The sequence below is a fragment of the Simochromis diagramma genome, unplaced genomic scaffold (assembly GCF_900408965.1).
Source record: "Simochromis diagramma unplaced genomic scaffold, fSimDia1.1 OVJJ01000304.1, whole genome shotgun sequence".
NCBI classification, from domain to species: domain Eukaryota; kingdom Metazoa; phylum Chordata; class Actinopteri; order Cichliformes; family Cichlidae; genus Simochromis; species Simochromis diagramma.
The window spans coordinates 5,282,514-5,310,471 of record NW_024387030.1 but is presented as its reverse complement, the minus strand read 5'-3'; the positions used below and the strand labels follow the sequence as shown (position 1 = coordinate 5,310,471).

Below are 27,958 nucleotides of genomic sequence, written 5' to 3'. Positions count from 1 at the left end.
TCCCATGAAAACACAAATATAAAAGAAAACTTTTAAATTGTTATTTTATGTTTCAAAAGTAATTAATATCTCTACTATTTCTCAACATTTCAACTTATTTTTGGTATGAATGGAGTGAATAGATTTTAAGTTTCGTGAGATCTGCAGGTGGTAACATCCAGGTTGGAGCCATCGGATAGTTCTTGGACTTGTTGCAGGTGAGGTCTCTGGTGAGTCGAGTAGTGCCGAGGTATGTTAGCATGATGATGAAGGTGGTGACGGTGACAATGGCCATGAAGAAGGGTTTCAAGTAATTTGATTATTTCATAATTTGGAAGAGCCAACGCTGTGGCATCCAGGCCCAACGTTTGAGAAACCAGCATGCGGAAATCCACCAACTGAAAAAAGAAACTTACCTGGTTCAAAAGTTTTCAGAAATCTTGTGACCTTTCTTTTATTTATATTAACAAACAACATTAAATGAGCTCTATGACCGCTAACAAACATCTGCTGTGCAAGGTCATGAGATGTGGATGAAAGCATGGTAAACAAGTTTTCCTATTTGTCGTTTGACTCTTACCTCTCTCTGCCTCTCAGACAGCTGAGCCAGGCTCTGTCTGAGGGTGAGGAGTTCCTGTAGGTCGTCTCTTGTCTTCTTCTCTTGGCTTTGCAGGTCTGAGCTAACTGCGCTCAGCTTTTTCTCCACCTTTGCCTTCTCATCCGCCACCAGATCCAGCTTCTTTTTCTGCTCCTGCATGGTCTGAGTCTGTTGCGCGACTTTCAGCTTGGCATTTTAGGCACAGCAGAGACTCGAGTGAGCATCGGGTTTTAGTAAAACAAGAGTGACTTTATTTAATTATGTCAAATTATTAATCTAAGATACTCTGATACTTTGAAAGCATGCATTGATTGCATATGCATATGATTCAATGACCCACCAACCTATGCCCCAAAATTAACACAAATACACAAAACATTATGAAGTGAAAATCCCTCTGGAGTGAATTTGGGCCCAAACCCTTCTCCCCTCTACCTTGAGCTCGCTGGTATGGGAGAGCTGGGCCTTGAGCTCAGTGTTGGAAAGTTTGGTTGCTTTCAGTTCACTTTGAAGACGCTCCAGTTTTTTCTGCAGCCTCGCAGCCTGTAGTTGTGCATCATTTTGTTCCGCAGCCAATGCTGATCGGGTCTTCTTCTCCTCCTCCAGCTCTGAAACCTTTTTCCTCAGTAGTTGGATGTGGAGTCCTTTGCTCTCTATTTGTTCCTTCTGTGATTTCAACTACAGGGAATGGGAATATTTTAAATCAACTGTATACATTTTTTTAAGCTGCATTTGTGCATTTAGAGGTAAATTATCTGCTTGTTCAGCACCACTCTCCACTTGTATAAACTTGTGAATGATAAAAACAAAAAACAAACAAAAAAACTACCTTCCGTTGTAAGCTGTAAGTCAGACTTTTACTCTCAACTAAAGCAGTTCCCTCTTGTCTAACAAGTTGTTCGGCACGTGACAGAATGAATTTTAGCTTCATTTCGAAGTCAAGATCAATGTCAAAGTCCTCAACCTTCATCGTCTTGGACAGCTGCTCCAAGAATTCCTCATACTGTTAAAAAAAAGAGACAAATCATAGGAATGTGTCGCTATACCAACCTGTATCTGTAACTTATATGCTTAGTCACATGACTTTACTCACATCCTGTTTGCTGTGTTGCAATCGGTCACGATGCATGTCTGCTGTCAGCAGTTCGGCCTCCAGACATTGCAGTCTTCCCCTCAGGTCTTGGACTTGCTGCTCTGCAAGCTGAGCCCTCTGTTGTGCACTGTGATGAAGCTCTGTCTGTTCACTCAGCTTTTCAGAAACACAACACAGCCTCATTTCCACCTCTGGCAAGCTCTGAAAGACCAGCATAGTGAAAATGTGTGGTAACATAAACTATTGTGTGCACACTCCTTTTTATCTTACAGCTGGACTAAGTCCTTGACAGATGGAACAGGAAGAGTATAAAGATACAAGTAACTGCATCAATTGCTGTGCTTTGGGACTTATTCTTCTACTTTACAGAGTTATCCAGTCGATGTAGTTATTAGTCTGCAAATTAAAATAAAAAAAATATTTAGCTGTATTGCAAGTATTGAGATTAAAGTGCTACCTGCATGCTTATTGGTAAAAAAAAAATCAACCAGTATGTTTCATTTTACACAAGTAACTGATCATTCATGACACATAGCGATTAACAAAAAGTAATCCTAATAGCTAAAATACAATGTGATTTATAATTGTCAGCAAATGTGTTGTTTGGCTGGAGCCACATTTGTACCTTGGAGAACAAATTTAGCTTTAAAGCAGCTTTTAAGCATTTTTTGTTGGACATCCCAACGTTCCTCACCTTATTGCAGAGGTTATCCAGTGTCTGTAGAACATCTCTCTCCATGGGCAGGATGACGTCCTCACACTTCTTCTCCAGGAGGCCGACCAACTTTTCCAAGAATGCCTGCAGCTTGCCCTCAGCTTCTTGGGTCCTTCTTTCAAGTTCCTCCACCTGGTTCTCCAGACAGTGTGACTCTCGCCTGGCTGCCTCTATCACTCTCTTACTGGCCTCAAGTCTTTCAGTTAGAGTCTGCTTCTCCATCTCGACACTTCTTCTCCCAACAGCCAGACCATCAAGCTCCTAAATGACATACAAACACCACAACAATAGGGCAATTTTAGCAGTTACTCCTAAAGTAATAAAATCTTTAAATTAACAATTTCATACAGAAGTCAGTAGTTTTTACACAACGCTACTAAATCCTTTAGTTCGTGGGTTAAGCCGTCCAGACATGTGAAATCTTGTACTGTAAAGTAACTACTCTTTTAAGTTGTGTATATACCACTTTGAGTGAATCAAGTGCTGCTACACTGCTTGCAGCCTTCCTCCTCTCTTGGTCCAGCTCTGCCACCAGCCTCAGCACCGTCTCTCTGCTGGCTTTGCACTCCACCTCACTGGACTTCACACTCTCTTCTAAAACAGCAATCCTCATCTTCAGCCTCTCCTTCTCATTGCACTGTTAATTACAGAGGTTGAAGAAAGGTACTAAATAGTTATTACATGCTTTTTTTAAAAATCTATTTTTAAAAGTTGCCAACATAGGAATCAATTTAGTTTTTTCCTCCACTATGACTGAATTCAGTAGACATTTAAAATATTTTAAGGCCTACCTCGTTAGAGTTTTCCATAACTCCAAATAAGAGAGGTGAGAAGTGAACTTTAAGTAGATGTTGCCTCTGTTTTAAGAAGTCTCCTGGCAACAGCAAACACAGGCTCAGTCAGAAGGGGGCGCTGTAGCTGAGCCTGTCAGGCATCAACTCGTTTATCAAGTTGGTGAAATTTTATTTTTATTTTATTTTATTTTATTTTATTTTATTTTATTTTATTTTATTTTATTTTATTTTATTTTAGTTTAGTTTAGAAAAATTGATTTCTTAATTAATATAGTAACATAAAAAAATCCAAAGTCACGCTGAACGGGCAACAATGTGAAGGTCGTTCCATGAGCATAACGTTAGCCCTGAGTTTAGACTGTCAGGTAGCCCTTCTGCTCAATCCCAGTATGAGCTTCACTTACCGGACATTTTCCACTCATAAACTGATCGAGTTCGTCTAAATATAAACGACTGAGTATTTGTAAGTTACTTCCTGTTGTGTTTTGAAGTTTTAGTAAGTAATACAGTTCAGCTTAAAATGGAAACGCTCTACCTTCAAGTCAGAGCTGAGAGCATAACGTGACTACTTGTATTGCGTCACTTCGAGCAGGAAACAAGCGACGAGGAACAAACACGCCGCCTTTGAATGTATGCAAGACTGTAAACACTGAAGGTAGCTGGAATTTGTGAATTAATTTAACACCGTATTTTGTTTTTTCTAACCTGGTAAGCGAAGAAACTCCTGACGTTTTCTACTCACTGAATTGTCTGCGGCTGGCATGTATATAGAAGTTAGCTCTAGGCATGGAGCCGCAGTACTGCTGAATGTATTATCCTAATTAGTTTGCAGGATATAGGAGTGTTTTGCTTGCTGATGCACTTTTGATTCCTGTTGTTGTCTATACTTTAGATTTAACGTGTAACAATATAACTATACGTCCATTAGCTAAGTTGATCTGTTTGTTTAACATAGTTCTGTGCTTCCAGTCACCTAAAGGCACTTTCCTTTGGCTGCAGGTTATTTGTAGGTGAGTGTGAATGGAAGATGCTTCTCCGGACGTTGTGGTCCAGACTGGGAGCCCAGCTGCATGCAGGGAGCAGATCAGGCTGCGTTTTAACTTCGGCCAGTACTCACTGTCCTCCGTGGAGCTTTTCCAGGACCTGCCATTTAAACTCTATTCATCAGCAGCACGAGCAGAAAAGACATGTTTCTTTGCCTGCTTTGAGTGGATGTAAAAGTCTTAGCAGTGGGTTTTTGACTGACCCTGGGAAACTTTCAAACTGTGCAAGAGGACAAACAAGTTTGTATTCAACCAACCTCGTAAAGTCAGTGTTGAAACCAGGTTTGAAACCAGCCACAGTGCCTGGGAAGAGGGCACCCAAGGGACCACGGACGAAGCAGCCGTCCAGAGCCAACCAGCCTTCCCTCAGTGAAGACAAGGTGATTTACCCTTTAGTGTAGTGAAATGTTTTATTTAGCTGAGCCTGGTATTGTTTTATGTGTTGATTCAATTGTTTGTCTCCATAGGATATGATGCAGTGCATTGCTTTTGCAACAGCAGATCAGTATCATTTGCCAACACTTTCTCACGACTTGATAAACCACGGCTTCCATGAGATAGATTTGCCCAGAGGTATGAGTGAAAAGGTCATACAGCTGTGCATTAGATTATTAGTGATGGCTTTCATGATCGTCGTGTTTTTATTTTCAGATGCCTCGAATGTTCTGGTGATAAGCACAGACATGGCTGCAAAAGCAGATGACAATGCACAAATCTTCTTCTTCAGGTAATGCTGATGCGCTTTGGTTTAGACTTTGTCTCCAATTGTATTATTTTGTTGTAGAAAGGTCAGTTCAGTTCAAACATTGTCAAAAATATGGCTTAATTTGAGGATTATTGATATTTGGTTTGGTCAGTACTCGGTGATACAGGCGTACCTTGGTTTGCCTGTATGCCTATATCAGTGATCTATTTCTCAGCATCAGATGCACACACAAATCTAAACATGCAATTGCTGAGATTGTCGATTGGATTCGGGTCTGGATTACACAAGGCTAATCAGTGGTGCCTTTTAAAATTGTTGATGCTCTTGCCACGTGAGGCCAGGCCCCACTGCATTGTGTCTAAGCAGTCAGGGAGGGCTGTGAAGGTCCATGTAATCCTCCAAGGATATGCCTCCTCAGACAATCACTGACCTCCTGCTAAACCATTCATGCTGGATGTTGCATGCAGCATAACGTTCGCCACAGCATCTCCAGACTCTTACCTGCCACATATGCTCAGTGTGAATTTGCTCTCATCTGTAAAGAGAATGGAGCCCCACTGATGGACCTTTTGGTTTTGTTGATCACTAGTGAATGCTATTCGATCTGCATGTTGCTGGTATGTGAACACAGGTCCCACTGATGGATGTCAGCCCCTCATGCCGCCCTCATGGAGTCTGTTTCTGACAGTTTGATCTAAAACATGCACATGAGGTTTTGTAGGCCACCTCCCGTTCTTCCTCTCACAAAGGAGCAGATACTGGTCCTGCTGCTGTGGTATCTCCCTGTGGTATCTCCACCACACTCTTGAGATTGTGCTGAGAGACGCAAACTTTGTTGCCATGGCACGTGTGGATTTGCCATCCTGGAGGAGTTGGACTATTTGTGCAACCTGGCTGAGATGGTGATAGTGTCTCATGTTACTAGTGGTAGCAAGGACAAGGAGATAGCAACGGTCTGTGGCAACCATTCCCTTTTTGGGGGGTTGTCTTGTTGTTGTCTTCCCCTGCACCTGTTGTCCCTTTGATTTGCACCAGAGCAGGTGAAACTGAGTCTTAATAGTTTATGCTTTCTAACTTACAGGTTGCTATCCCTGAAGTTTAGCTGACTTTTTTGTTATACGCTGACAATCAAGCATTCCTTGAACATTTTTCAGCAGTGTAGTTACTAATACTTCTTTAGTACAGCTGCTTTTTTCTTTGGCCCAATAATGCCTGATCTCAGTCTAAAGTTTCTAAGTTCAAAAGTTGTTTTGTTCAGCTAGAGTTCTTGTTTGACTGCTTGCCTCATGATTACCTTGAACCGATAGTTTGTTTTGTAACATGAGAGGAAGGGCTAAACACTGACTTGTTCCACTTTCTAAATTTTTAGAGAAGGCTCAGTAGTTTTCTGGAATGTCGAGGAGAAAACGGTAAGCAAACATCACCATTAATGCAGTTAATCTAATTTCCAGTTCACTTTTCTACTATACTATTGTTAAACTCCGTAATTTCCCCTCGCTCTTTACAGATGAAAAACATTTTGAGAATCCTGGAACACCATGAGATCCAGCCTTATGAAGTAGCGTTAGTCCACTGGGAAAACGAGGAGATTAACTATACTGTGGGAGAGTACGATGAGCCTCATGCTTTGTTTTGTTAGTACTTTCAGACTCTGTAACGTTTCTAAGCAGACACTTTTTTCCACCTCAGGGGAAATACAAAGCTTGAGCGTGGCAACTTTATTCTGAGTGACGATATGGATCAAGAGGAAGCTGTTTTGGAGAAATTTGCATTTTCAAATGCACTTTGTTTGTCTGGTGAGAAGCTGTATTTCCAGTCTGAATCATAAAAAATGTATTTGTTTCCCGTGAACACTGCTAACCTTTTCTCTTTGCTTTCTTTTCCAGTGAAGTTGGCAATATGGGAGGTAGCATTAGACAACTTTGTAGAGTCCATTCAATCAATTCCAGAGGTACAGTGGACAATTAACAGCAAGAATGAATAATTGATTATTTATAATGGTTGTTTGTGTGTTAGAAGATGCACGTGAGAGGTATTTTTCTAAAATGCTAATGCCAGCATGCTAATTTTTTTTTTCCTTTCCCACCCAGACACTCAAGTCTGGGAAAAGAGTCAAGTTGTCCTCTGCAGAGGTTATGCAGAAGATAGGAGAGCTTTTCACATTAAGGTAAATTCAGGAAAGTACAGCCTTTCTATTTTTGTATTCACTATTTATGAGCAAGTAATACACCTTGAGTTTTGTGTAATTATACATGTTATTTCTAAATGCAAAAACTGCTGTTTGTTTGCTTTTCTAGTATTACCGTACTTTAGTATTTTTATTTACACTCTGCTTTGACAGACACTGTATAAACCTGAGATCTGACCTTCTCCTCACGCCTGATTTCTACTGGGACAGAGAAAACCTAGAAAAACTCTACGATAAGACGTGTCAGTTCCTCAGCATCAACCGCAGAGTCAATGTAAAGGATAAACCATCGCTGCTGGGTCTTTGTGTTAACACTCAATCATTTTTTTTGCCCATGTAGCTTCATAATCTGTCTCATTTTAGGTTGTGAATGAGAAGCTGGAACATTGCACGCAGCTGACAGACTTGATGAGGAGCCACCTGAGTGAGAAGCACAGCTTGAGGTTGGAGTGGATGATAGTCATCCTGATTACGATTGAGGTAAAAGAGGTCAAGCAAGAAGCCTCAAAGAATGCAGCATTTTTAAAACAAACCTTTATTCATGCTTTAAAAAAAAACAGGGAGATGTTTAATAATGAGTGCATCTCATTTGTTTCTCTTGTAGGTTATGTTTGAACTCGCAAAAATGATCTTCTAAATTGCTGCTCTGAAGCTACAACAACTCTAAAAAGGGCACAAGCAGCTATGAAAGAAGAATGCTGCACTGTGCGAAGGCACTGAGTCGTGAAGGGGACCTAGATCACGCTGAATGTATTTACTCTTCATGTGTTACATCAGCAACTTTCTGAAAACCATGAATTATTTTTAAATCAAGAATTTCACAAATTGTTACTGAGGATCTTGGCTGCGGGCGGGAGCAGTATTTTACACACATTTGTTCTTTATTACTGTGAAAAAAACAAAGAAAAATCAAAGTAGGCAAAAAAAGATTTTTAATCTTTTGTGATGATCTGACCTTTATGTTTTGGGACTTTTTTTTGTCTTTATGTTCTTAATTTTCTTTTTACGTCATGAGAAAGCATCTATGTTTTCTTGTCAGTGTCAAAGATGCATTTTTAAAAGGTCTTATTTGCATGGGAAGGCAGGGACTCCCACACCTTGACACTGATCTTGCAGCTGATTTAAAAAAGAAAGGGGGGGGGGGGAAGATGTAGAAATGCATCCAGATTTACTGAGTCCCAAACACCAACTGTAACTCTGTTATAAAAGATGGGAATAAAGTATTTATGTTCAATATTTCTGTGTTTGGATGTTAAACATTATTAACAGATTTCTTTTCTTTTGCAGTAAACAAATAATTACTGAAGTACTTTTAATTTATATGTATTAATTTATTCAAATAAAATAGTTTTTATTAATTAAACACTGGTAAATATAGCAGAAAACATATAAATACACATAAATCAATATTAGTGACATCAGACAAGCAAGGATTGTCCATAACAGACAGTAATGGAAATGAGATTTCAAAGTAAAAGCATACAGCTAACATAAATACCTTTTCACAAGCTTATTTCTCTCACTCTGTTGCAGTTTGATTACTGAGCCTCAGGCATCAAGCTTAGTGAGGAGGCTTGTTTCTGGCACTTAGATTTTTTTTTTCCTGTCTCTAAGTCTAAATTCAGGGTTAGTATCTCAAATTCTCAGCTTAACTTGAAATTTTGAGACAATCAAAATTTCCACTTTTTATTTTTTTCAGTGGTAGAAACAGCCTGTTAAAGAACAGGAGAACAGAAAAGTTTGAGTAAACATGGTTGCTTAAGGCACTGCTGATTAAAATTTGATTAACTGCGTATTTGATTAAGTTGAGCTTTAAATTAAACACTGTCACACCTTGCTTCATGCCATGCTCTCACCATGCTCTTATTTTCGAACTGCTCACAGTAAAAATTCTAATCACTAAAATATTCATTATGTACAAGATCACATATAATAATAATAATAATAATAATATATGTATATATATATATATCTCCTCAGTATGTTCAGGTCTGACTTTTTAAATCATGTGGCATAAGTGAAATACTGATTGCAAATAAATGTGTTGTGGAAATATCTACATTTTGCTAATTTTTATAAAAAAGGTGTTTCTATGTGCTGTAACTGGTAACATACATCATGATTTAATGTGGTCTGTGAATAACACCTGAATGTTTTTTAAGCTTTTTACCATAAAAGGTGAAAAGATTCAACAAATATATTATGATATTCTTATTGACTTACTGACATATACATTCTATTCAAAAACTTAGGCATAATAATGTATGAATTATGAGTGGAGAGACCTGACATAATTAGCAATGAAGTTGCATTACATGACAAACAGGTAGTTAAATTTACTGAGGCCCCTGCGTGGTAAAAGTAGCTCATTGTCACACTTCTAAAATCATTCAAAAATCACAATTCAAGCCCCCTGAGAAGATTAACCTTTTTTTTCAATGCACACTTTCCAAAACACTCTCTTAAGTCATATACTGTATAATAATAAGATAATCTTAGCAATTAAGGCTAGTTTCGCTAATAAATATCAGAATATTTTTGTGCAACATAATGTGAAATAAAAGGCTTTGATGGCTTTATGAAGCTTTCTTCCTTTTGCTTTTTGATTGTTCCACCTACAAAAAGAAATACAAAAAAGGGCATACGTTTAATTGAAATTGATTGTGAAAATATACAGAATAAGATGTGGCTTACCACTTAGTAACACTTGAGCTGGGTTAGGTTAATCCCATTCTGCCTGAGTGACACATGTTGTGATTACTGGGTACTCCAGGGCAACAGCAAAATCTTCACCTTCACTCTCAATTTCACCTATTCCTCCTGTTTCATGCAATCTCTGATGATATTCCTCATCCTCACTCTTGGTATCAGGTGCCATTTCAAACTCAGATTCAGGATCTTCTTCCCTCCTTCTTCCCTCATGTGCACTTCCAGCTTGAGGCTCCGTGGGTTCTTCCACTTTGATGTGGGATGCCCCCTTTTCCTCTTGGGTGTAAATGTCTTCCTCAGCATCCAGCCACACGTCATCATTTTCCTCCTCTATTTGTTTAATGGGCTCCTCTGCTGTTTTTTCTTTGCTACGAGCCTTGAAGACTGCAGGATGACTGATCAACAGGCCTCGTTTCTCTTTTTGCATCACAGGTTCTGTCGTTTGTGTGGCCTGAATGTCTGGTATTATCGATTGCTTTGACTGAATTTGTTCCACTGGTTCTATTGTTTCTATTGTGTGGATGCTAACAGCCTGTAGTACTGGCTGTTTTGATGTCATGGCTCTTTCAGTTAAATCTAATTTTTCTGCTGGCTCTGTGATTTGCTTCAGCGGTTTGGTGGTTTCTGCTGCCTGGATTTTGGAGATTATTGGTTCCTCTGATTCAGCTTGTTCTGCTGGTTGTGTTGTTTCCATTTCTTGGACAGCAACGTCCTGAAGTTTAGGCTGATGGGAGACCACAGCTTCTGATTCAGTGATTTCTGTTGTCTGAACAGCGACTTCCATTAGCTCCATTTGTTTCTCGCTCTCAGCTCTTTGCATTGCATTTATCAGGTTTGTAGGTTCCATTGCTTCTACTGCCTGAACAGCAACTTCGGACACATTAAGCTGTTTCACAGGTTCTGCAGAAGGTGGTGGGGATGCTGGTGCCTTTAGCTGCCCAAACTGTATGTTAAGTTTGAACTCTAAGGACAGGCTTGAAGGAGACTCTACATTACCTATTGACGAGATCATACCCGTGTTCTGGGGGGTTACTAATCCTGTGTTATTTGGTGTAACAATCTGGCTTTGTGTACTTTGTAGTTTTTGTGCTTCTGTGGTGGTATCGCCATCTTTCTTCTTAGCTAATTCTTCAGATGTTGCATCCTCCGCTGTCACACATACCTCTGATTTTTGCAGCTCAGCTTGAGTTTCTTCCAGATCCTCTGTGTGATCATGGGTAGAGATATCTAAACCTAAATCAGAAATTCGCAATTGATCCTCAGACTCTTTCTGCTCAGCTGGGATCCCATGTCCTTCATCCTCTTCTTCTATGAGCTCCCCAGAACTGTCCATCATTTTTTCATCCTCTGGTTCACTTGGTGCACTTTGAACTGTCTCGCTAATATCTGGTTGTTTTATAACTTCTTGTTCCAACTTATCTGGCACAGATTCAGGAGTGGGCTCTGGTAAATTCCCCTTTACATATTGAATAACTTCTTGAACAGTTCGATTGTTTTCCTTGTTATTCACTTCCTCTTCGATTGCAGTAGAGGCAGATAGATTTTCTATTTTTTCAAGAGTTTCATGACAAACATCAATAACTTCTTTGGCTTCTGTAACCCCTACCTCAATCATTGTGTTGACGATATTCTCTGCTGAATTGATATCAACATCCACCACTTGCACTTGGAATCTGTGATTGTCGTCAAACTCTAGTGATGGAACATGCATCATAACAACCACACTGCCTTCTTCTGCTGTGTTAATGACATTGTTCTTCTCTAATGGTGTTGTGCTCTCAAAAGTGTCCTTTACCTCCATCACACTTGCTTTTCTTTCTATCAAGTGTTCTCGAATCTCAGTTGTTTCCTCAATCAAAACATCAGGTATTACTGCTGAAACATCTTTTAGATTACATGTTATTACTTGCATCACTACAGCGTGCTCAGTGGCAGCAGTGATTACCTCAGTGCCTTGAAGTTCACCAGCTTTTTCTCCATCAACACTTACTTGGGCTGTACTAACATCCTCGTCATATTTGGGTTCTTCTGAAGCTTCAGCACTGTCAACACAAGTCTCACAATGGACCTGATCATTACTTGCTTGTTCTTCTTCTTGTTCTGCAGAAAGCACATAAGCAGCTGGTACCATTTCTTCCAAAGCCTCACCTTTTCTATCTTCGTGTTCAGCTTGATCATTTTGTGGAATGCTTTCGGTTTTCTGATCTTTGTTTATTTCTAAATCCTGGCCTGGTTGTTTTTTCTCAGTTTCATCTGTAATGCGGTCAGTGTCTGGTTTCGGAACATCTTCTAGCAATGCTTCAGTTTCAAGCTCCTGAGTACTAAACACCTCAACACTTGATGCAACTGCATTTGCAGACTTGGATGCTTCACGGTCAGTTGCAGGAACATTGTTTTCTGCATCAGGCAGTGATGCTTCTGGTTCCATTAGGTCAACTGCTTTCTGCTTGGGTTCACCTGTAACTGTTTCCATTGCCCCCATATCCTTGGATATCACCTCATCTTCAGTTCCTTGAGGTTGACCTTCCTCTGAATCTAATGTGACGACTTGTACCACTTGTAACACTGCTGGTTCTTGAACATCCTTGGCTATGGAATCATCCAGTGCTTCACCTTTATCTTCAGTGATTGGTAACATTTTAGCCTCTTGGGGCTGATCTTTTTCTGCATGTGGAACATCCTCTGATATTACTTCTTTCTCCCATGACTGACCACCCCCCTCTTCTAAATCTAATATGGCTGCTTGTACAGCTTCTACCTTTTCTGGAACTTCAGGCTGTGATTCCTTGTTTTGAATCTCATCGGCCACTTCAGTGTGATGTTGTGTTGTCTGTTTGTTTTCATCTGTTACTGGTTCAGAAGACTGAATGTCCTCTGAAGGTTGTATTTCTGTTTGAACACTATCTTCTTTTGAATGCAGTGATGTGGCTTGAAGAAGTTTTGGTACCTCTGGAACTTTGGAAACTTCAGGCTGTGGTTCTTTTTTTTTAATCTCATCAGTCACTTCAATGAGATTCTCTGCTAACTCTTTACATTCACCTGTTATTAGTTCAGCAGACCGAATGTCCTCTGAAGGTTGTATTTCTGTTCGAACACTGTCCTCTTTTGATTCCAATGTTGTGGCTTGAATGCCTTCTGACACCTCTGTAACTTCGGAAACCTCAGACTGTGGCTCTTTAGTTTCTGGCTCATTAGAAACTTCACCTTCAGTGAGATGCTCTGATGTCTGTTTGTTTTCATCTGTTACTGGTTCAGCAGGCTGAATGTCCTGTGAGGGTTGTATTTCTTCTTGAATGTTGTCCTCTTTTGATTCAAATGTTATGGCTTCAACATCTTCTGGCACCTCTGTAACTTCAGAAACTTCAGACTGTCGCTCTTTAGTTTCTGGCTCATCGGTCACTTCAATGAGATGTTTCCCTGTATGTTTGGATTCATCTGTTACTGGTTCAGCAGACTGAATGTCCTGTGAGCGCTGTATTTCTTCTTGAATACTATCCTCTTCTGATTGTAATGCTGTGGCTTGAATACCTTCTGGCACTTCTGTAACTTCAAAAATTTCAGACTGTGTCTCTTTAGTTTCTGGCTCAATGGAAACTTCATCTTCAGTGAGATGCTCTCCTATCGGTTTGGATTCAAATATACTTTCTGCTGGTGGAACATCTTCTGAGGCCAGTGCTTCTTCTTCAGGTGATTGAACTTTGTCCTCTTCTGCAGTTGCTGTGGCTTTTTGCTCAACTTCCACTACATCTTTCACTTCATCATCCTCTGTTTTTGGAGCTTCAGTCTGTGTTTGTCTATCTTCTGGCTCAACAGTCACTTCAGCAAGATGCTCTGTCTGCTTGGAATCGTCTGTAACTATTTCTGTTGCTGGTATGTCATCTAAGTGTGGTGCTTCGTCTTCAAGTGACTGAACAGTATCCTCTTCTGAAGCTTTTACATCTTTTTCTACATTTTCCAGTGCTTCCAACTCACCCACCACCACAGAAGGTTCAGCTTCAATTTGACTTTGCTCAGTAATATTTTGATTGATCTGATCCCCCATGGAGCACAAACTTTGGGCTTCCTGCTCGATGCTTCCATCTTTAGTTTCATCAGCCACAAAAAGAGCTGACTCTGCTTCTTGAGTCTCAGTTTTTGAGGCATCTTCTTCTACTTGATCTGCCACAACTAGAGAACCTTTATCTGGAGCAACTTCATCACTTTCAGGTAATGTCTCCTGAGGTAACTCTTCCTTTTCTTCAGAAATGCATTCTGGCACATGTTGGCTGTCAACAGTAACTTCTAATTCTTTCATGCTTTCTTGCACCTGTGTAACACTGACCTCATGAACTTCATCTTCAGTGACTTCTGCATTGTCAATCTCCTCAGATACAATCTCAGATACAATCTCTGTTGAAACAGCTTTGTTAACATCAGGTATGCTCTCTGTTTGGGCTGTTGCCTCAACTTCATTAATTGCATCAATTGGTTCAGCATTTAGCTCTGCGTTTACCACTGTTTCATCTGATCCTTTGTGTATTTCCAGGATTTTCGGCTGTTCTTTTTCAAATGTTTCAAGTAATTGAGGCGAGACAGAACTAACTATTCTTTCTGAACTTGGCTCCTCTAAAGTCACTGGGACTACATGTGTGCTTACAGAGATGGTTTCAGCAACTTGTTCTAGCAACAACTCTGTGTTGTTGACACTGTATTCAGCTGGGACAGGTGTTGCGTTACCAGATGTTTTTGAAGAGTCTGATAACTGGGAAACTGCAGAGATCATCTCAGTTTCATCTGTCACAGTAACATCAACAGGCTCTGGAGCTGTTATGGCTTCAGATGTGATCTCTACCAGGTCCTCTGCTATAGTGTCATCTCTTGCTGCTTCCTCAATGCCTGAAGCCAGAGTGGCCATGGTCTCTGTAAGTACTCCCTCCTCTGGAATATCACTGAGTTGTTGGTGTTTACTGATTGATTCTGTAAGGTCATCTGGTTCTTCAACTGAAGCAGGTGTAGCCGGTGTTTTAGGAACCTCATTTTCTAAAGCTTCCTCATTGTCTTGGGACGTTTGTGTTTCGAGTGGAAGACTATCACAAGGTGGAGTGGAGTCCTGCTGGACTTCATTGTCTGTTACTTCTGGTATGTAACTTTCTACATCTGCCTTGGTTTCTCCCATTTCATCTGCAAACTCTGACAGTGGAATCACAGCTGGAGTCTCAGAGTCTTCATCACCTGAAGCTTCCTTGTCAGCTTCATCTAAAGATACTTGTTCTAGCGTTTCAGCAGGCTTTCTCTTTTTTCTTCCAGGTAGGAGATTCTTAATAGAAAACGTGGACTCAGCTTGAGTAACATCATTGTCAGAAGGAATGATATCTTTGCTTTCATCCAGATCCTTGGCTTTTGTTTTGGGGGTGACAAGTTTTTTAAATGATTTCCATGTTGACTCCCCATCACTCTCTGGAGGACTTCCTTCTTTAATTTCTTGGGCCTCATTAGATCTTTCTAGTGGTGATTCTGCACCTTGTTTAAGTCCACTGTCTTGCTTGCTATTTGGGGGTGTTTCTTCTTCTGAGTCTGATGATTTTCGGCTTTTTCTCCTTCCAGATCCACACAAAACAGCTTCCCATGACACAGATGAGTCTTTCCTTTTTTTCCCTTCTTCTGTGCTGTGATCTGATATTCCCCCCCCTTCACTTGGTTTAGCCTCATCTACTGAACCTGAGATTTGTGCCTGTTCATTGCTCAATGAAGGCGTCTTGTTACGTTTTTTTGGAGTCAGAAGTTTTTTGAAGGCTGCCCATGCACTGTCCTCTTCTTCTGCTGCCGGGGCAGAGGGCTGTGCAGGACTTTCGTCTTTCTGATTTTCAGCTGACTCTGTTGAAGACAGCAGCTGATCAGAGACTTGTTCTTGAGAGTCAGTGATCTTTGTGTCACTTGATTTCTTTGCTTTCTGTTTTTTGGAAAGACTCCTGAAACTAGAGCCTGGCATTAGCTTCTTCAGTGGACTCGCCTGAACTTTTTCTTTTTCTTGAGAGTTTAGTATTTCACCCTCACCATCTGATCTCTTCATGGAAGGTGGTTTAACATCATCCTGAGTGGTTACTGCAGGCACGATCTTAGCTTCTCCAAGTCCTTTCTCAGTTGTAGCTGCCTCAGTATCAAGAGTAATCTCCTCCTTATCCTGTTCTTCCACTGCTTGCTCTGCTATTTCAGCAATCTCGTTTTCCCCCATATCCACCAGTTCTTTCTCGGTCACCTCATCTTCTGCAAGTTTCTTTTTCTTCCGTAGACTAGAAAAGATTCCTGTGGTAAAAAACCTTTTTAATGGAGATTCAACCACCTTTTCTTCAGTAATCATTGGTGATGCTGGATGCAGTTCCTGTGTGGTATCCTGGTGTCCATCTTCATTTACAGCAGGTGAAGTTGTTCTTGCATCATCATTATCACGCTCAGCTTCCTCTTTGGTTTCTGTTTTCTTTATGTCTGCATTTTCTGGAATATTCTCTGATGTACCATCTGTCAGACTGGGACATGTTGTTGAATCATATTCATTTGCTTCCTGTGCTGTGTTTACATCCACACTCTGTTCCTCATTTTCACTTTTGACCTCTTGTGCATTATCTTTGACCTCCTCTGGTATGTTTGGTAGTTCCTCGGGCACATCTGTTTCAGCCTCTTCACCAGAGCCTTTTTTAACTGTCAATTTCAAACCAATGTTGCTGAAAAAATTTCTAAAACTTTCATTGATGTCATTTTGCTTCTCTTCCATTTCGATAATTTCTACTTTTTCAACTTCATTTGCATCAGCTTCATCTGGTGATGTCTTTGCATTGATGTCAACACTTTCCACTGGAGTTTTTTCATCTTTAGGGGACTTTTCTGTCTTTGCAACATCTTTGTCTGAGGAAAGGATAGTTAAATCAACAATTAAATTAATCATTAAAATACTTTTGAAAAATCGGCCTAGTGTGCTAACAGATTCTTTCACCTAGAACCCAACAACTTGCGCTTCTATTGAAACCATGCTGGCAGAAATACACAAATTATGAATACCCACCCTCTGCAGAAATCTCGTCTTTGCAGTGACCATTGAGTGCTGCTATAGAGCTGTCTGCTTTTCCATTTATCTCAGAGATCTGCCCATTGGTTTTGAGAGGCTGAAAAAAAGCACAAAACTGAATGTACAATAAATCTCTGCTCATGTGTGCATGGCACGAAAAAAATTTAACAAGTCTAGTTTGAACCTCTGAAGAATTTCCATCTGCAGTTAACAGGGATGCCAAAGACCTATAGAAACAGTATAGACCAGTTACTATTGGCTAGGTTTTGTGGCAGCCTTAGAGTCAATGCTCCTGATTTTTCCAATCCTAAATCCATGAGTCAGATTAGTTGGGAATGTCTGAGCAGGGTTTAGGGAATAAGAAACTTAACTGTGCCCAATATTGTGCCGAAGAAACCTAAATAAACAACTGTAAATACATCAGACGGTAATATTATTTACAAGTTAAGCTTTTTTTTCCAACTTTTTAAACCAATTTATTAGATGTACAGAGTTTTGCTTATCTTTTTACTCATGTTATAATGTTGCCTTATTTTAAGTGCTTTATCTAATTTAAACTGAATTTAAACTGACTATCCGAGCTCTCCAAGAGCCCGAAAATAATAACAACTGAAGGCAAAACAACCTAGTTTTAGATAGTTAAAGGCCATAATCATCATCAACTCCCATTATCACAATTTAAATACAACTTATTGGGATTAGTGTTTTTTCTTTCTTTTTAACACCCCACTTCCAAGCTTAAGCACATGATTTCTTCCAGCAGTGTCATGTCTCCACCTTAATAACAATCAGCATGCTCGAATATAGCATCAAATCAACACAACATCGCCAAGAAAAAGCATCAATTTCTCTACTGATTCTTACAGGACAGTGCTAATTGACATCCTCATTGGCATGAGCTGTTATAATGTTGTACACTAATAATCAATGTTGTTTTCTGCTTAGTCCAGCAGGGGGGAAATTCCATGTCTCCCATGGGCTTTATTTGGTTCACTCCAAGAATGAAAGGTCATCATTCCTCCATGCTGTTTCCTCTTTCATCTACAGTAAATGAAAACCTCTGCGCCATCAATGAAATAGTGAAAAACGACTATTCAGAAGAGTAATACTATGTAAGTTATCAGGTAGCCTCAAGAGCCAAAAGCCAGCAGTCAAGGGCCATTAAATTTACTCACAATTTCAACATGAGGCACTGCACACAATCCATTTAACAACAACAACAACAACTTTTACAGTAAATGGTTTAAGTTTTGTGTTGTAAGACTCAGGCTATGATTTACAATTATTATTCTTTTTCACATTTTGCAAATCTTGCTGTATAAGGAAAATGGGGCCAAAAAGAGTTTCAGTCAATGTGGGACATATATACATATGAAATGCATCACATATAAGACTTTTTCCCCCTTTTATTTTCTTTGTCTTTATGTCTAAGGAGAAATGACACTAGGCTGTTGTGCACCCAGCACAATATATAAATCAATCAATAATGCTTCCTGTTACAGAAAAGCTTAAAAATAATCACATTGCTCGTCAGTGTCCCAGTATTGCTAGATGCACTCATCCGCTTTGAAGGGACAAGGACTTTTCCTTTTATTCTGACGTTAATTGATGTGTTGGCATGCAGCGTGTGCACCGTCCCGACAACAACAACAAAATCCAGCCTCAGCAGTTTTTTAATCTTTCAAAGCGCCTACTGTTTGTTCTCTGTCACCATAATGAATCAAATGAAAACCACTGATTGGAAAAGAGGACAGGCTAAATCCTTGTTGCAAAGTTAATACAGCCATAAAGGAAGAATTTGGGGCTCTTGGGATATGTTACCTTGTCTTCAGTATCCTGCACAGTTTGAACATCATTCACTTTTGCGCTCTCCTCCTCCTCCTCTGCATCCTTCTTGCCCGCACGTTGCGCAGACTGAGTGTCTCCCATTATCTGAACTGCAGCGCGTCGCTATCCGGAATGAGCCACACGAGTGAAACAGATATCCCACAAGAAAAACAGGCCGGTAGCTCAGCTGAGCCACGGAAGGCGGTCAGCTCTCAAATGGTGTAGTCTGGATGCTGGAAAAACTCTTTCCTCTTAGATTAACACCTCCCTGCAGAATCACATGAAGCCATATGAGCCAGCTGATCCGGCCCGGCTCGGCCCGCCTCTCTCTGCATTGAAAAAAAAAAAAAGAACTGCAGAGAAAACAGCCTGCTCTCAGATTACAGAAGAGAATGTCCCAGCAACAAGCATAAACCTGCACTGGTGAGGATGCACTAGCCCGCAGATGCACTGAACAACGAGTGGCTATGTTAAAGATTTAAAGGATATTTTCATCGGAAACAGATGCTGCAAATGCATGCCGCATTAAATAAGAAAGTCTGTTGCTGTTTAACACTTTGGTTATTCGGAAAGTGGATTTTATAACTAGTTTTATTATAAAAAAAACAACAACAACAAAAAAAACCCCAAAACCTAAGAATTTTGAAACCAGGAATGTTCTTTAAAAAAAACAACTATTTAAATCTTTATAGAAATGGTTAACAGTTCAAAATAGTTAAAATGAACTACTGGCTGGCTATTATATATATATAATAGTTATAGTATTCCTCCAATTACTCAATTGCCTAAATTAGTAAAATTACCTGTACAATGAAAAGAATACATGTTGAAAAAGTTTGCAATCATTTTATGTATCAAAAACTGTAGGGCACATTCAGTCTGACAAATAAGCAGACAGGTTTCATTATAACAAATGTCATATAGGCCCCATGAGAGTCAAAAGTGAAGTTGCGGCTGGACATTGTGGGTCAGTGTCTGGGGAAAATGTCACAACCTGCCTGTTGCTAAAGTTGCCATTACATCAGCGGCCCTGCAAATACTTCTAGGGAGATGCTTTTTGGACAGCATGTTAAATCCTACATCCTTATCATTAGAACAATCCTCTTTATGTATAACATTTTTAAAATTAATTTATAATAAGTGGGAAGTGTTCTGGGGGAAACAAATGTATGTCTTAATAACTTATTTAATAACATTAAAATGGGCAGCTGTACTACTAAAACATCTTTTAGAGAATGGGAAGAAGTGGACATTTAAATAGCAAATTGCCAGCCTTATATAAACACAGTATATATAAAATGCTGCATGCTAATGCTAAAAAAAAACCCCAAACATATTAACATGATTGTTAGCATGACCACATATTAAAACTTCAACCCATTATTACTGTTATTAAGTCAGAATCTTAAAAACAGTAAAATTGAGTACCCACTTTAAAGACTGCATGGAGAAATCGTTCAACAATTATACGACATTTCTCCAAAAAACAAACAAAAAAAAAAAGCCATAGCAAAGCAAATCTACTTTAAAAGTGCTTTCATATTGAGGTTAATTACTGTTCACTCCACAAACCACTTTATTAGGAACACATGTTAATTGCTTGTAAAATGAAATATTTATCAGCCAATCAATGTAGGCCTGATCAAGATGACCTGCTGAAGCATCAAAATGGGGGAAGAAAGGTATTTAAAGCAAATCTGAATGTGGCATGTTTCTTGGTACTAATTGGCTAGTCTGAATATTTCAGAAACTGCTGATCTGCTCAGATTTTCCTATATAACTATCTTGAGGGTTTAAAGAGAATGGTCTAAAAATAGAAAATATCCAGTGAATGTCAGTTCTCTGAGTGAAAATGCCTTGTTGATGCTATAGGTCAGAGAAGGACTGATAGGGAGACAAATAACCACTCATTACAACTATAGTATGCATAAGAGCATCTCTGAATGCACAACATGTCATTCTGAGGGTTTCTTTTTTGGTATTTAGTGTTGATCAGCTGATCTGTTACCAGTCCAACACAAACAATATTTCATAACAGCATAGAGCGTATGGAAATGATCAAATATTTTAAAGCTGGCAAAAAAGTTTTCTTGAAAATGAAAATCAGCTGACTGGTCAAATGTACCTCTTGAGCAAAACAGACTTAATTCGATTTGGTGTTTAAACTGAGGCGTGTGAGCAGAATATCATGAGCAGGGCAGACAAACACACAACAGTCTGCCTAAAATACAAGATTCATTTTAGAAAAGGCTGCTTCAAAAGCTTGACCCCTTGCAGTCTGACTTCTGACTGTGAAAAAATAAAAGATAAACTAATAATGTGTTTATCTGTTAAGCTGCATTTCTTTCATTAAAGCGTTTTGCTGAAACTTCTTTTATGAGCACTAGCACTGCAGTGTTTGGACTTACATGATAATGCCAGTTTAGGCAATAATAATAATGTGGTAGATGATTTTTTTGTTTGTTTAGTTTAGTTTTTGTTTTTGTTTTTGTTTTGTTTTTGTTTTGTTTTTGGCGGGGGGTCTTTGTTCCATAGCTTTTTTTTTTCAGTATTATGCTTTATGATGGTCATGGCAATTTTTTACTTAGATGCCAAAGTAATGAGTAAGGTCAAACTCAGAATTTTAGGCAACTATAAATAAAACACACCCTAATCACTGCTCACTTTCTTAGGAACACCTGTAAGTATCTAAGCAGCCAATCACATAGCCAACACCAACTCCGTGTATTTAGGCATGTAGACATGGTCACGATGACCTGCTGTAGTTCAAACTGGGCATCAGAAAAAGGACAAATGTGATTTAAATGACTGTGCTTGATGGTGCCAGACAGACTGGTCTGAGTATTTCAGTAACTGAAATAATCTTCTGCTTTCCCACAAAAGCAGAATGGGTCCAAAAAAGAGAAACTATCCAACGAGCAGCAGTTCTCTTGGAGAAAATGTCATGTTGATAGCAGATGTCAGAGAAGACTGAACAGACTGCTAGAAAGGCAACCGTAACTCAAATAACCAGTCGTAACACCCAAGGTATCCAGAAGAGCATCTCGGAATCACAACAAACCCTGAAGCAGATGGTCTACAGCAGCAGAAGACCACACCAGGTGCCACTCTTGTCAGCCTAGAACAGGATAGATTCATCCTATTTTGTGTCAACATTTCAGAGTATAATGATGTGGGGTTCATTTTCTGGGCACACTTTGAGCCCCTTAGTACCAAATGAGGACTGTTTAAACACCACAGATTATGTCCATCCCTTAATGACCACATCTTCAGAGAGCTGATTCCTGCTGGATAACACACCATGTCACAACACTCAGATCACCAAAAGCTGCTTTTTTGAATGTGACACTGAGTTCAGTGCAGTTAAGTGGCCGCCACAGTCACCAGATCGCAATCCAATAGAGCAGCTTTGCGATGTTGTAAGATTGCATGAAGGATGTAAGACTGTGTGATGCTATCATCTTGTTGATTTTGTGCCACAAAGACTTAAGGCCTTTCTGAAGGCAAAAGCAAGTCTAACCTAATGTTAGCAAGCTGTGCCTAATAAAGTGTCTGGTCAACATATATAGGAAGGTCTTCAGAAAAGCTGTAGTAGCCTTTGTTATATACTGTTATACACTCCACTCATTCAGGATTTCAATTTATTTTCTCACCAACCTGTAGTGTATGTGTTTGCTGAGCAGCTCTTGTTGGAGATGCAGCATTGCTCACTCAAAACAAAACATGTTTGTAAGTGCAATATAGCATAGGTATAATTGTTTCTGCCAGAAACTGCAGACATAAAACAAGATGAAAATCATTAGCTAATGCAAAAATAGATTTCAAGACACAGAGCATGCTAAAGGGGAATGAGGCCTTAAAGGAACCAGCTGAGTCACTTACACCTATAACAAGTGCATGAAATAATATATTCCAGCTCTAAACGGTTTGCTTATTTTGACTGAGGTGAGGTTTTATTGTTGTGGGACTTTAAACAGATTAGTCTCAGCCATTGCTGGAGATAGGAAGAAAAACCCCTCCCTTGTTTACCCCACATTTTAACTTTCATAAAAAGATTAAACTTGTTAATGCTCTTCTGAAAAAGAATTAGGACCAGACTGATTGGTCTGATTGGCCTACTGGACACTGAATCTCTCTGCTATTATTTGTTGTGGACTGACCTTTGTTACTGCCCGTGCTGGACAGACGGTTTAACACTGCTGTTGGCAAACAGTCCCGGCTGCATAGTTGTCCATCAGTTTTAAGATAATTTCAGCAAAACAATCCATCTTCAGTATTTACAGTTTATAACTGGTTCTCTAATGTTTTTACATTTTATTTAGAACTTTCCTTTCATAATTTCTTATTATGATGTGGTATCATAAATCCTTGTTTTTGTCTCTAGCTGATTATTTTAGGAAAATCAACAATGAAGTGAGATTTTTCCTCTTGCAAAGCTTTTTTATTATTAAACATATGCTCTAAATCTTCCTTTAAACTTCTAAACCTAAAAGGCATTAAATATGTGCACTAATTTTGCTTCATATTGTAATAGAAGCAGTGACGTCCTCTCTTCACCGCAGTGAAAAAGCAGTATGATATGTCACCAAGGTGGATGAAATGAGACCTTGGGAAAGCTTAGAGCAGAGAAACTTCTGCAAACCCATGACAGGCATTCATGTTGATTTGATCAAACTCTTTGAGACACTGGTGCTGTTATGTGAACCTTAGTACAAAGTTAATAAGCTCACTTAATTAGAGTCACAACTTTGGCTAAGTGAAAACAGCTGATGTTTTCTCCACTGATTACAGCAGCCTAGCTGTTGAGGCCTAATGCTACATAATGTAATAAAAGTGCAGGGGGTCTCAGTGAGTCAGCTTGCATGTGTGTACATGTCCTCTTCATCTACCTGTGCATTTTGTGCTATCATAAAGGACTATGTATAAAATTCAGACCTAACGGATGACTCAATTTTTATGTCTGAACGAAATTTATTGCGCTGTATAAAAAAAAGTTTTAACAGCTATTTTTTTTTTTATCTTTGCACTGCACAGTTGCACCGTATATGTTACAGAACTGCAGAAAATGTGATTAACTGTAAATCAGTATACTATAAACATGGCTGCAGCTTGCTTTTGGGGAAAACACAGAGACAGCAACCGTAATATATTGCATTAAGCATGTTGTTCTACAGAGGTAATCATCTTATTACAGTTAGTAAATATTTGATTAATTTGACACCAATTTTGTACTTTAAATAGGAATTTCAGATATATTTTAAGACGGTTATAGTTACTGGATCTTATCAGTAAAACCTAGAATTTAAAAGGCACTTTTTTATGCTCTGACCCATTACATTGCGATCGCGTTATGTAACAAAACGTTCTGTAGGTAAAACTCACATTTCCATTTTTAAAAAAGGTCAATTTGCAGAGGAACGTGGCAAAGTGTTACAGTGTTATGGTTTGTTCAACTGTCCAAGTGCACAAAGTAGACCTTTGTCATTGAGTTTAGCAGATTTGCAGCTTTTCATTAAGAATAAGAAGTCTTGGCTAGTTCACAATGAACAGTTTCCCAGTGTTTCTTTAACTGTGCCTGGTAGGTCTGGACCTTTGAGAAACAGTGCAGGAAGTGTCAAAGTTAGAGTCTGATGTTAAGAGTTAGTTTGCTGATCACATGCCCAGATCACAACTTGTGACCAGGGAAATGTACATATGAATCTCATGCAACATGGTTTATTGATTAGTAGCTGCTTAAATTAGAACCAGCTGACTGAAAAAAACAGATTACATGAGTTTAACTGGAACTTTCAATTTGTATTTTCTTTTTTTTCCCCCTTCTTTTTGTTTATTAGCTGCATCTGGTGCTGAAAATAAGTTAAACACTGCAATCTATAAAAAGCCTGAACATCTTTGGGAAAATATCTAAAAATAAAAACTGTCCACAAAAATAAAGATCCATAAGTCTAATGCACATGCTTTTTAATCTTATGTGATGTTTCTTAATATCACCATCTGTCTCAAAAGGTAATAACAGAAATTAGTTAAAACAATAATGTAAGCTGCATATGTTTACATATGACTTGGAGAAGTATAAAGCTTAGTCTTTAGTTAGTTGCTCGTTTTGTGCTGGTTGTGTGTATGTGTTTGTTTTTGTTTTTGTGTTTTTTGGAAACTTAATGAGCTTTGCTGGAGCAGATTAAAGTACTGTTGTATCTGTGGCCCTGAGACCTGATTGTTTTATCACTGACATCTGCTGGATAAAATAAATACTTCAACATATTGCATAGACTTTGAGGCATGTTGCACAGACAATGTGGCAAAAGTGAATCTCTGGCAGAAGTTCACCTCTAATTGATATGTTTTTCCTTTGGTGTACATCATTCTTTCTACATACTTGAACCAAAAGAAACGTGCAGCTCAGCCATCACTGTTTATACCACAGCGTTAGCAACACTAGCCTGTCCTCAGGCGCAGGGGGAAGAGTTCAATAGAAATAAAAGTAGTTCCTACATAAAACTGCCCTCGGGGTTTCTAGAAAGAGATATTGCAGCTGGGGCTTTCAGAGCTTTTTTTTGTTTTTTGTTTTTTTTTTAGCTTTGAGCACCACCAAGTTAAGTGCCATTAGTATCACATTCAGTATTAGACTTCTCTCAAGGTTAGAGATCCAAAACAGAAAAATGTGTAAGAAGAAATGTGTTTCATGGGTGAAGTCGCCTTTTAAGTACAAACACAAGATATATAAAAAAAGAACTTATTGTTATGCAGAAAAAACAAATTAAAAAAAGTCAATACTTTTAATATTCCTTTTCCAGAGGGTTCCCAAGGTATTCCCAAGCTAGACAAGATTCTCTTCCCAGGTGGGCTTGCCTGGAGCACCTGCAAAGGAAGGCCTCCAGGAGGCATCCAAACCACCTCAAAGTGGCTCGTTTTAAGATGCAAGATGTCTGAGCAGCCAGTGGGTCTCAGGATTTATTCCAGGGGTTCTGTGATGGTTAAAGGGGGAGTAAAGCGGGCCAGAAAAATGTCACAAAAAAGCATAGGTCTCCAAGTCTCCGTAACACTGCTGAAGAGACTGTTATTCTTACGATAAATAATACAATTTCAGAAAAATTTTCATAATAATAATACATTTTATTTAAAAGCACCTTTCAAGACACCCAAGGACACTTAACAATAGAATAAAACACATAATAGAACAATTACAATGAAGAACAATAAAAGCAAAAGGCACAAGATAAAATAAACAAACAATAAATTCACAGTGAATATGCAGGTTTGAACAGATGAGTTGATTTAAACTGGGGGAGAGAACCAGTGCTTCTAATATCTGGGGGGTGAGAGTTCCACAGCCTGGGAGCAGAGCAGCTGAAAGCTCTGCTTCCCGTGAGGGTGTGGCAGAAAGAAGGCACAGCAAGCTGGATAGAAGAAGAAGATTGAAGGGAGTGAGCAGAAGAGGTAGTGCTTAACAGATCATCCCTTCCCTCTAACTGGACAAACTGAGCATAACCATGTCAGCAAAACCACTAGTAGAACCACTAAATCCTAAGCATTCTGGGGCTTTTTCATTAAAGTTGTGTATAATATTTGTTTTACTTGTTTTTTTATGTGTTTTTTTTTTTTACTGTCTTGGCTCTTTGTGAAATATCAGATCATTTTACACTTATTGACTGTGAATTTTTGTCAAGTAAAAAACATTTGATCTGGTACATTGAAAATAGCTCTCTGCACCACCCAGATAGATGCTGCATGCCTCTCTAACTCTGTTTGCTGAGCCATCCCTCTGATGCACTCCTTTCTAATCCTGTCCATCCTGGTCTGTCTTCAGCTCTGCTCCTCCACCTCCAGCTCCACCTTCTGTCTTTTTGTTAGTGCCACCGTCACAAACCATACATCACAGCAGGTCTCATTAGCATCTTGTAAAACTTCCCTTTCACTCTTGTATAGAGATAAATGAAATAAAGTGGTCAATATTTCCGTTGCTCAAAGTTGTAGGTGACAGTTAAACTAGAAAAACAAAGTTCAGGTTCTAATTTGAGATGTTCTGACTGAACGATTTATTTTTGTTGCCATCTTGGGGTCGATCCTTTGGTCTTTTGCTTTGTTGTGATTTGAACAGACAATTGACCAACAAATGCATGTGTTAGAATTTGCTTCTTGTCATCGACCACAAAAAATGAACCAGGTTTCTTAGTCTTTAAGGATTTTCTAGGATTTTGTGTGAAGGTTTAATTCTGGAATCCTGTTTTGGCGTCTTCTTCTAATGATGTTGAGCTTTAGCTTCTTTTTTTTTATTTGAATTCTGTTTCCTGTGTGGTTTTTGGAAGTTCTTCTTTTGGGGTTTTTAAGTTCCCACAGTGTTTCCCTTGTCTATGTTTCCCCTCCATATTCTTCCACCTTCTGTGTTATCATGTTTAGTGTCTAGTATCAGCTGTCTTCTGCTTAAATTTAACAGTTTGCTTTTTAATTTTCCTTCCCCCTTTGTGAAGTAAAGGATGTTGTGATTGTGTTTCACTTGTGTCTTTTTCCTCTTCTGTCTGTTATTCCCCATTTAGTCCACAGTCTATATATAGTCCAGTCTTCCTCTTTCTCCTTGTCTTTCTTTAATTGTCCTTCCTGTGCTGTGTTTGGGTAATCTTTTTGCCCTTTGTTTAGCTTTCTTTTATTCCTTTTTTTAGTCAATACCCAGTTTCTCTTTATGTACTACATTTGTGTCCTCTCTCCATTAGCCCATGACACCAGGTCTTAAGAAGGCGAGTGAGAAATGTGCTAAAAACAGAAACGGTGAAAGAGAACACTACTGCTGGTTGTGGTTTAGTGGGGAATTTTTAACTTCACATGGTTTCATTTATGCTTTTGTCTTAAGAGTAAAGTGTCAGTTATGCTTATACAGCTATAGGGCACACGTTGGCCTTCAAAAAAAATCCCCCGTGAGAAACAATCCCAGTGACTCAGAAACTCAGTAGGCCGATGGAAATTACTGCTCATGCACATGCAGCCTATGCACCGAATGATCTATTCAGCTTGAGTTTCTTTTTCTGGCTGCATGACTGAAAATCACTTGATGGTTGGTGGCTTCACACTTAGATTGTGTTTCATGAAACAGGAAAGGATGTAGAAGTATTAACTAAAGAAGGCAGTGTTTCATGTCTTCTTCTTTTTCTTTTTTTTTAGACTTGAGTTTTTATCATATAAGAACATTTTGGTCCCGCCCCTCTGGAAGATAAGCTATCTCAAATACTTCCTCTTCATTTTTTTAACATGTTGTGTGTCCAAAGTCAGTGACCT

At 39.0% G+C, this 27,958-nt stretch overlaps 3 protein-coding genes across 4 annotated transcripts; 1 reads left to right on the top strand and 2 right to left on the bottom strand.

The window, feature by feature from the left end:
• Positions 1-7: 7 nt before the first annotated feature.
• On the bottom strand, positions 8-3,241 carry ccdc170 (coiled-coil domain containing 170). Its single transcript, XM_040042642.1, has 8 exons — positions 3,177-3,241; positions 2,849-3,022; positions 2,365-2,646; positions 1,671-1,871; positions 1,407-1,580; positions 1,013-1,255; positions 560-763; positions 8-377 (listed from the first exon to the last, which is right to left on the bottom strand). Exons 1-8 carry the CDS (start codon positions 3,192-3,194, stop codon positions 126-128), a joined length of 1,548 nt encoding a protein of 515 aa, XP_039898576.1. The 5' UTR covers positions 3,195-3,241; the 3' UTR covers positions 8-125.
• A 477-nt stretch (positions 3,242-3,718) lies between these two features.
• On the top strand, positions 3,719-8,352 carry rmnd1 (required for meiotic nuclear division 1 homolog). Of its 2 annotated transcripts, none has more exons than XM_040042643.1 (12): positions 3,719-3,834; positions 4,179-4,602; positions 4,690-4,795; positions 4,874-4,949; positions 6,298-6,337; positions 6,436-6,536; positions 6,618-6,724; positions 6,815-6,879; positions 7,019-7,095; positions 7,270-7,390; positions 7,480-7,596; positions 7,721-8,352. In XM_040042643.1, the coding sequence occupies exons 2-12, from the start codon at positions 4,207-4,209 to the stop codon at positions 7,751-7,753; spliced, it is 1,239 nt and encodes a 412-aa protein (XP_039898577.1). In that variant the 5' UTR covers positions 3,719-3,834; positions 4,179-4,206; the 3' UTR covers positions 7,754-8,352. The 2 variants fall into 2 exon arrangements, with proteins under 2 accessions (XP_039898577.1, XP_039898578.1); XM_040042644.1 differs by having other exon boundaries at positions 3,761-3,887.
• akap12a (A kinase (PRKA) anchor protein 12a) lies at positions 8,192-19,032 on the bottom strand. Its single transcript, XM_040042641.1, has 4 exons — positions 18,686-19,032; positions 16,862-16,961; positions 9,811-16,704; positions 8,192-9,731 (listed from the first exon to the last, which is right to left on the bottom strand). Exons 1-3 carry the CDS (start codon positions 18,791-18,793, stop codon positions 9,839-9,841), a joined length of 7,074 nt encoding a protein of 2,357 aa, XP_039898575.1. The 5' UTR covers positions 18,794-19,032; the 3' UTR covers positions 8,192-9,731; positions 9,811-9,838.
• Positions 19,033-27,958: the final 8,926 nt, after the last annotated feature.

Excerpts from the sequence above, each read along its gene's own strand:
- ccdc170 (XM_040042642.1), bottom strand. Across the intron at positions 1,581-1,670 it reads TGCAACACAGCAAACAGGAT|TATGAGGAATTCTTGGAGCA; the intron begins GTGAGTAAAGTC and ends TTTTTTTAACAG. Across the intron at positions 1,256-1,406 it reads CTTACAGCTTACAACGGAAG|TTGAAATCACAGAAGGAACA; the intron begins GTAGTTTTTTTG and ends CATTCCCTGTAG.
- rmnd1 (XM_040042643.1), top strand. The coding sequence starts at position 4,207 with ATGCTTCTCCGGACGTTGTGGTCCAGACTGGGAGCCCAGCTGCATGCA. Across the intron at positions 6,338-6,435 it reads GGAATGTCGAGGAGAAAACG|ATGAAAAACATTTTGAGAAT; the intron begins GTAAGCAAACAT and ends CGCTCTTTACAG. Across the intron at positions 7,391-7,479 it reads GCATCAACCGCAGAGTCAAT|GTTGTGAATGAGAAGCTGGA; the intron begins GTAAAGGATAAA and ends GTCTCATTTTAG.
- akap12a (XM_040042641.1), bottom strand. The coding sequence starts at position 18,793 with ATGGGAGACACTCAGTCTGCGCAACGTGCGGGCAAGAAGGATGCAGAG. Across the intron at positions 16,962-18,685 it reads TGCAGGATACTGAAGACAAG|CCTCTCAAAACCAATGGGCA; the intron begins GTAACATATCCC and ends GCTTTTTTTCAG. Across the intron at positions 16,705-16,861 it reads AGACGAGATTTCTGCAGAGG|ACAAAGATGTTGCAAAGACA; the intron begins GTGGGTATTCAT and ends TCCTTTCCTCAG.